The sequence below is a fragment of the Cavia porcellus genome, unplaced genomic scaffold (assembly GCF_034190915.1).
Source record: "Cavia porcellus strain 051 isolate PalLab524CR breed Dunkin Hartley unplaced genomic scaffold, mCavPor4.1 scaffold_23, whole genome shotgun sequence".
Lineage (NCBI taxonomy): Eukaryota > Metazoa > Chordata > Mammalia > Rodentia > Caviidae > Cavia > Cavia porcellus.
In genome coordinates this window covers 17,039,680-17,048,681 of record NW_026947506.1, presented here as the reverse complement: position 1 = coordinate 17,048,681, position 9,002 = coordinate 17,039,680, and the positions used below count along the sequence as shown (strand labels likewise).

Below are 9,002 nucleotides of genomic sequence, written 5' to 3'. Positions count from 1 at the left end.
CAGCATTGGACCATGAGGTATTCACACACTCTAGAAGCACACTTCCATGATTGCCGAAGTCTCTGTGGGCCTCCAGACTCAAAACATAACACAGACTCATTCACAGAGACAACCACAAGTGCATTAGTCACTCATAGTGTTCTCAGCATACTCTGAGTGCTCTGCTATATTAATGTTGATATGAAAACCATGAGAGTTTCATTCCTTAGGTCAGACCTGGAATATATGTGCATATATACCTTGGATCATACTCACAACTTCACACTTGCCAGGTAAGCATGTACACCACTGAGCTAAATCACCAGTCCTATTTTTCATAGTTTTAATATCCAAAACTAACATAAGCTTTAACTTCCATATCAGTAAAATACCCAGAATACATATTTACTGTCCTCTGATAGATACATGTTATAAATACTCTTTAAAATTTGCTCAACTAGCTGTACTTCAGTTCTCTATATCTTGATATTTCAAATCTCCAAAAATACTTTCTTATGCTGAAGGATAATATAAATAATCCTGAATAATGTGAAATAAGATTTTTTTTCTGAAGCTCCTTTTTAAAAATGGCCCACTGCACTCAGAGTAACTTATACAAACCTGAGTGTAGTTAAGCTAATAAAATTCAAGCACATTTACTCCAATATTCAATTAAAAGGAAGTGGAAAATTTACCCTAACGAGAAAATTGAATAACTGACTTTATCTGGTACACCGTGGTGGCTCCTCCTTCCATGGAAATACATGTCAGTCTTGCAAGAAATCTTGAACAGTTTTCCATGTGATATATGTCTGGAGAAAACTTGGTAAACCAGGATTCTGGCACGACAGGTGAATTGTGACAAACTGCTATTTCTGCAACTACCCCACCACCAGGGCTGATGTTACAATTTAATTGGCCAAAAATAGTTTGGTTACTGAGACAAAACAGAAATAAATATAAAAAAGGATTACATAGCATACACCTCATACAAAGTAATATTTCAATGTCATTGTGGCCATAGGATAATAGCAACAGAAATTGGCAGAATGTAAACAGGAAAGAGAAGGAAAAAGACAGGAACCTTCAATATTTCAGGCTTCACATACATAATGAATCAGACTCAGATGCCTTTCATAGTGGTCAGACAGTTCTAATCCAGCTGCCTGCTCTGGTGGCCAGATGCCTCTGACTCCAGGTGCCTCCCATTGTAATGAGACACCTCTAAGTCCTCTGGTGCCCCACACCATCTCTCCCTAGTGTCAAGGATTCAATGTCTCTGTTAACTTACACAAAGATAGCCAAGATATTGTGTTTATAGTTGAATGAAGGAAAAGGGAAAGTGTCCCTTAGCTTCACTGTTTCTAACTGTACTGCTACCACTAACAACACCATGGAAACTAGTTTATTTATTTGTTTTAGTCATTTAAATGTTGAAAAATGTAACAAGATATGTTCACTTGTATCTTAAGGACAGTAAACAGACATCTTTGAATGACACAGATATGTTGATGAAGAGACTGTAAACTGATGAGAAATGCTTGTTTATCTTCTGGATAAACTTATGTATGCAAGAGCAATCAAACAGATGGTAGGTTCAATATATCCTTTTTCTTTTCATGTTCAAAATATAGAAATCTATGTGACAGGGCTCACTACCCAGAGACAATTTTTTCCCTGTGATTAGAGCACTCTTCACTGATAAAGATTCCAGAACCATGACAATAGCCTAAGGAAATGATTAGCCCTACCCAGGATCCCTGCTAACCTTTAACAGCTGATCTCAATCTCTTACAAAAAAGCCAATCTATACCCCAAATCAAAATGACCACCCTGGGACTGGGAATTTAGCTCAGCGGCATAAGCACCTGCCTTGCAAGCAGGCAGTCTTGAGTTCAATCCCTGGTACCAGTAAAAAAAGAAAAAGACAAAAAAAAAAATGACAACCCTGCAACCACCTAAATTGCAGTAATTGCAATGCTTCCTTTTCCTTTGCAATTAAAACTATTTTTGTGAATTTTTCCTTTAGTTTAATTTCAATCTCCACAAAAGCATTTGAAACTAAGTCACTGTGACAATAATTTTTACTTTTAATAGCTGGGAAGACTTGCACTGTGGCTGGATAATCTCACCTGCTGCCTGTATTCCCCAGGGGAAATTTCAATTTGTCCATTATTTTATTGGTTAGTTAATCTGAGTTGTGGAACCCTACATTTTCTTATATAAACACTCTTTTTTTTTTTTTTAACAAAATACCATTTATATCTTCAAAAGAACACAATTAACATTTGGATGTTCTGACTTTTAGGAAGAGTGGCTAATGAGAAGAAACTAGGCTGGCTCTTAATCAGGCAGTTTCTTATGCATGAACAGCTAAAGAACCTTGGCTGTCTTTTTTTTGTTGTTGTTCTCAAAACATTTAATGATAAATTTCTGTTTTCCTTCTTTATGGTTTTCTTTTGTGTCTTCTTCTTTTAAAGCAAAGGAAAAAAAGAATGGAAAAGAAATAAATTTGGGGGAACACCCAAAAACTTTTCCCACTATATTTAATTACCATAGTTCATGTAAAAAAAACAAACACAGATTGAAATTCTTTTTCAGTATTCCTCACTGTTGCCCTGCTTGTGGTGGCCTAGAGATATTTGTGTGAGTGAGTTTGCAATGTTTAAGAACACACATGTGTATGTAACCAGCAACAGCAGGAAGCATCAGGAAGTGTAGAGCAGGAGAGCCAGAGGGAGAGCCTCCTGCCTCTTTAGTATTTATACAGGTTGTTACTTCACATTTACATTCTCATAGAGTGCCATTAAAGTGAATGTGTAATTCATGGTTACACAATTTTATCTCACTATTCACTTTTAAACACAACTGGGGTCCTACTCTCACATGTCCTTAGAAGCCACTGAGTTTGAAACTCTCACAGTGGTTCCAAAGCAACACCAATAGTGATTTTTGTTAAAGATAAAATACTCAGAACACTCACCTACCAGATAAAATCTCCTCATAATTCTTTTTTTGTCCATGCATCACTTTTAAGATAGGAAAACAGTGTATACTCTGTTCTTGCAAGCAGTAACTGTTAACAGTGTGAGGACTCTCTTCAATCTTGTACAATGAGAAGGCATGTTTACCAGCACGTTTGTATTAGTATAGTTTGAAGGACTGAAATTTGCCCCCCTGAACATGCATTCTTGTGTAATACACAAATTCACCCTATAATCATTTCTCTCTTTTCCTTTTTCTTAATATTCAGCAATTTCCCCTCCTTTTGCTCCAGGAACCTGATTGCTCTGATTCTTCAGAGGCAGGCAGTTCCATGCAGTCTCATTGCTGGGATGTGCAGGCTAGTGCCTAGAATGCATGCCAGGATCTCTCAGTCATGGCCAAGGGAGCAAAGAGATGTATCACAGGCAATTCCTTTGGTGTAAATGTCCAAGTCCTGGATATTTTTCTTCTCTCATCCTTAAGTTGCTTAGTGCCAATATAAATCTGCGGTGTCCAGTCCAAGGGTACGCCTCGAGTCACTTGGCCACCCTCAAATTTTCCCAGATTTTAATTCTGTGATGTATAAAAAAGAAAAGCAGACAAACAACTGTGTAAAGTAAGACTAAATTTTATTTACAGAAAAAAATACCAGAGGAGGAGGCCATTGTACTACCATCTAAGGGCAGCTCTACACAATGGGTGTTTCTGTTTATCTGATGAATGCTTTGATTTTATTTTGAGTTCAACCTTGCAGCAATCATGGTGCACCATATTGTAAAAGTCAGGTTTTCCATTGCTTCTAAGTTACGCTATAAGGACTTTGCAAAAGTTACTCTTATAAATTCTAAAGGTCCTGTCTCCTTGTTATGAAAATTGAAAAGTGGTACTGTCTATCCTTAGAGAAGCACAATTCATTGTTTCCTTGTAGAAGTGTGCAAGCTCCAAAGATTGTCCTCTCTATGAAAGGTTCAGTGGCAACCACTGTGACCACTGTTTTGGGAAAATAAACAGACAGGTGGGATCTTAGGACAGCCTTACACGCTTGTATGGGGGCCCCAGAACAGCACACTGGATGGAAGCCAGAGACTGGTAGGCTTCAGCCACCAAGTGAGGGTGTGACACCACTATGGATTTCCACTTGTCAGTCCTCAGGATTTCAGAAATATGCGAGTTGATGAAATCCAGCGCACAAACTTTCAACTGATAGGCACTATGGATGTCAGCCAAGATGAGGATTTCCAAAACATTCACCACAGAGAGGTTGCAACACAGGTGTTTCTCACACATGAGCTTCAGGTGCTCCAGGCCATACCTGTCTGCAGCTGCCAGCAGATCAGGTGCCATTCTGTCAAGTTTTGGTGCTTTTCCAGTGTACATGAAGAACACTATTTCCTTGAAAACTTCAGGCTCCATATCACTGATTTCAACTCGACTGTTTTTGCTCTCCTGCATTTCATGTTGAAACATGGCCTTGAAAACTGGAGAGCGAGCTGCTAAGACGGCTTTATGAGCCTGGAATTCTTGGCCAGCCACACACAAGCAACAGTCTGCCAATAGGGAATTCTTCCACAGCCCTCCTAGATCACTTGCTAAACAACCTTCACAAGCCTTCACCATATGCTTATTATTTTGGCTAAAACTGTCAGTGGAGTCTAGTGACACATTCACCTCACAAAAGAGGGTCAGCTTGTCATCAGGGAGTAGTCCATTGGTTGGATCTAAAAGAAAATCTCTAAGGATGAATTTTCTGACTCCCAGTTTTGTCCCTGGATCAAATCTTTGAATTTTTTTACTCGACAGACCTTTGGCTTTCTGTCCTTTATCATTCAAAATGTAAAATGTGAATTTTGCCCAAGCTTCTCTCATTGGGCAGCTGATCAGTGCCAGACATAGGGACAGGTATTCTTTGCTTTCTTCATTGATCCCTTTTGGATATACTCGTAAGCGCCATTTCAGTTCACCATTTTCTTCAGGTGAAAAGGTTGAACTTTCAATGGCACTACCTATTTCCTTTAGGGAAAAGCTAAAGTTACTGATGGTCCATAGGTAGGAGCATTTCACTACTTCAATCTCTGTGGTATACTGGTTCTCAGCTACTGGCCCTTTCGACATTTCTTGAACTCCTGACATCAATCAAGCAAAAGTAAAGCAAGGTTTTCTAAGTGATAGGACAAAGATCCTTTTTTTCAGCAGATTGTAGAAATGTCACTCCAGTCAGCAGATCCAAGAGAAGCAGGGAGATATGGCAGTCACAAAGTAGAGAGCCTAAAATGTAGATTTAAAAAACTAATTAGTGAAAGTCACTTTTATCAAGATTTTCTAATTAATTAGTCACTACTCCGTTGTGTCTTGATTACTGTAAGAAATAGCTCACAGAAGAAATCCCCTTTTTAAAATTTTTGTTGTGATATATGTGTGTAATTTTACCACTTGGATGCCCGAGAATCACAAAGCATTGAGCAGAGCTGGAACTCCACAGCAAAATTGAGTCCTATATGCATCAGATACTTTATTTAAAAATCTGCTTTTTGGTTATATTCTATGACACAGTGCAATTTTTTTAGTTTTTACTGTTGGAAATTGAGTCAGGAGACTTCCCTTCGAGTTACATGTCTTGTCCTTGTATTTATTTTGGGGTGGAGATTTGGTCTAATTAACTCATTAGACTTCCAAATTAGGAGTGAATTTTCTAGTGTCCTCCTACTTAAGTACCCAAACATTCTGGGATTACCAAAGTGAGCTAGCATGCCTGTATGGTCAACTGTTTCTCTAACAACACATTCCTGCTGCATTAGCATTCTGAAGCAGTCCAAGGATTTGACACCATTAAACAGAATGTACTTCAAAGAAACTATGCTCTCAGAGGTAAGTGTTATATGGACCTAGTTAAACACTTTTCTTCATCTCCACATTCAGCCTATGCACTGTATTGTACTTCACACAGAATTTTGAATTTGATGGGTTAAAAACCTTGCTGAGGATGAGATAGAAAATGTTGTCTATCTTTTTCCATTATTCCTGCTCTGGCCATAGGAGGCTGTGATTTGGCCAGCAGATGTCTATCCCACTCCCTTTCTCTCCTTTGCTCCCTCTTGCATCCCAATTGACTGAGACAATACTCTTCAGTATCCTCCCGGGTTACCAAACCACCATTCTCTTCTCCTACATGAGAGCAGTCAGACTAATCTGGGTAATTTCCACACTCCATCCACTTTGGTTGATACAGTTGCAACTGACAACAAATAGAGCACCTGGAAACAATCAAAGTCACCAAGCGAGGGAACTGGGTTCCTTATTCTCATAAGCAGTATGCACATAAAGTGTTCTAGAGGATTCCCTCATTTGAGCCCTTTGCCTAGCTGACACAGGCCTGTCACCACCATGGAAGACCAGCAGCTGAAAAACAATTGAGCCTAAGGGAAGAGACTTGCCCATGAAAAGGGAGAAATGTTTTTCAGGAGAATTACAGAAAACTGTCCTTAATGACATCATGGCAATCTTGGAGCTACCCACTGTATTAATTAATGCCGAGGGTTGTCCAATAGTATCCATATTGTTTTCTAACAGAAATGCTGTGAAGATGAAATTAAGTTAAATAGTGCTGCTCCTACAAGGGCTCATTGATTATTAGTGTTTCCTAATACAATTTAATTCTGAGATACTATTTCATAGACCCCTACGTACACAGATTAAAATATCCCTCCCTCTGCCAGGCAGTGCTCTCTAGATAAACAGATTTAGTGCAAAGTAAACCAATCTGCAAGAAGTTCCAAGACTGACTTACAGATCCTGCATGCAGAGTCACATAGGAGAGAGATGAAAAGGTTGTTGGCAGGCTGGAGACACAAAGAACCCAGTTGAAATCCTGGAGATGCGCTGAGTTGTATGTGAGTTCTTCTCAAACTGCTGTGACCCTTCATTCTTGACTCTCCTTTTATGCCACTTAGGTGAGAATCCACCCTAGGGTGGGTATTCCTATGCTATTCAAATCCAATTGAGGTAGGCATGCTTAACTCACATTAAAAGATTAAGTTAATGCTTAACACCACCAGCCTTTTGTCTCCTTACAGAATCATATTTCTTTTTGCTACTTTTGAATTTCTTTTTTATTTATCATGTATTTCTTTATTTGAAATTTGAAAGTGTTTTGCTTGTAGTTCAAGCAAGCCTTATACTTTCCATTATCCTACTGCTTGAGGCTGTTGTGTCCTGGGATTGTAAACAAGACCACTATGCCTTTTTCTTCTATTTCTTAATTTCTAAAGAGGTAGGGCCGGTTTCTGAAATTTGAGTATTCAAGAATCAACAGCACCCAGGTGTGGTGGTACACTCCTCTAATCCCAGCACTCCAGACACTGAGGTAGGAGGATCACTGCTATTTTAAAACCAGTGTGAACAACATAGATAGACCCTGTCTCAGAGTAATCAAACTATGCAGGAAGGACTGAATGAAGCAAGAAAGACTTCTGATAAGCTTGAAAGGAATAAAACTGCCATACCATCACAAAAACTCAGAAATTCTCCCAAGAAAAATGTCAGAATAACAGGCAACACTGCAGGAAGCTTTGTGGATTGGAAGTCCCAAGTAAGAGCAAAAGGAATTGAGTACTCTGAACACTCAATTCTGGTGGCTAAAACATGCTGGTAGGAAGAAATTCCCATTTAGAAGAAACTCCTGGTGAAGATTTTGAGCTGGTCAGGAAAAGAAAGCACCAAGGAATCAGAATTTACAGTCTAAATAAAGAAGAAATGCTATGAAATAAACCAAAGGATGTACTGTAGGGTGAGTCTAGTTCCTCTTGTTCTACTTTGCCTCTAGTAGAGCAATAATTATGTGAGGGACTGGGTATGTGGGATGTCAGTGTTAGCTTACATTCTTGTACATGTGTGAAGACTTGGAACCATTTACACACACACACACACACACACACACACACGCACACACACACACACGCACACACACACACACACAGATATTCAAACAAACACTTCATTTCTACCGAACAAGATAAAGCAAGTAGATCATACACTTCAATGTAATGCAGTGTTATTATGATGATAAACAAGAGTGTGAAATAGAAATGTCACTGCGAATTGGAGGCACACCAAAGTTACACATATGGAGATAAAAAGTATATTTTTAATAACGTGTACCTTAAATATGTAGTAGTATATCAGCTAGAAAAATCTCTAAGCATAATTTTGCAAATATCACAATACCTACTTAAAGATCCAGAAAACTTAACAATTTCTAAGTACATTAAGAATACTATCGCAGCAGTCATGTAGCTCAGGTTCCTGCATAGGGGCCGGGTGTGCAGTTTTTCTCCTCTGCCCTCATCCAGCGTCTTTCACCCAACTTGCCTATGTTCATCTTGAATATCAATGTGCCCCGCAGTCCATGTCGGAGAGGTTCCTCTCCGAACTCACGCAGCAGCTTGCGCAGGCCACCGGTACGCCCACCCAGTACATCACAGGGCATGTGCTCCCGGACCAGCTCATGACCTTCACAGGCTCATGGAAGCCCTGCATGCTCTGCAGCCTGCACAGCATCCGCAAGATAGGTTAAGTGCTGAATTGCTCCTACAGCAAGCTGCTGTGTGGTCTGTTGTCCTATTGCCTGTGCATCAGTCCCGATAGGGTTTATATCAACTATTATGACATCAATGCTGCCAACGTGAGCTTGAAAAGCTCCACCTTCGCTTGAGGCTGTTTCTGCACCAATGGCTCCAGAGTCCCACAGTGATTTGTAACCCTCTTACCCAAGGGACACCCCAGCCATGTCAAGACAAATAAATGGTTTGGTGACCAAAAAGAAAAGAATACCATCCTTTCACGCTGCTTTTAGTTTGGAGAGGGAAAGTGTTGGGGATTTAATTGAGGGCTTTCATGCGAATTTAGATTGTTTAGTTTGAAACAATTTCTTGCTAAATTTCGGGGTTTCCTAGGCTTAATCAGATTTTTTTAGCAAATCCATTTCAGTCTGCCAGGGTGCTGAGATACTTAGGGACATCTAAATTGAAGTTCTAAAACGAATA

At 39.4% G+C, this 9,002-nt stretch overlaps 1 protein-coding gene and 1 pseudogene across 1 annotated transcript; one reads left to right on the top strand and one right to left on the bottom strand.

Moving 5' to 3' along the window:
* Window positions 1-3,987: 3,987 nt before the first annotated feature.
* On the bottom strand, window positions 3,988-5,076 carry LOC100716167 (speckle-type POZ protein-like). Its single transcript, XM_063233664.1, has one exon. The coding sequence runs from the start codon at window positions 5,074-5,076 to the stop codon at window positions 3,988-3,990; it is 1,089 nt and encodes a 362-aa protein (XP_063089734.1).
* A 2,320-nt stretch (window positions 5,077-7,396) lies between these two features.
* On the top strand, window positions 7,397-8,671 carry LOC100723923 (macrophage migration inhibitory factor-like; annotated as a pseudogene).
* Window positions 8,672-9,002: the final 331 nt, after the last annotated feature.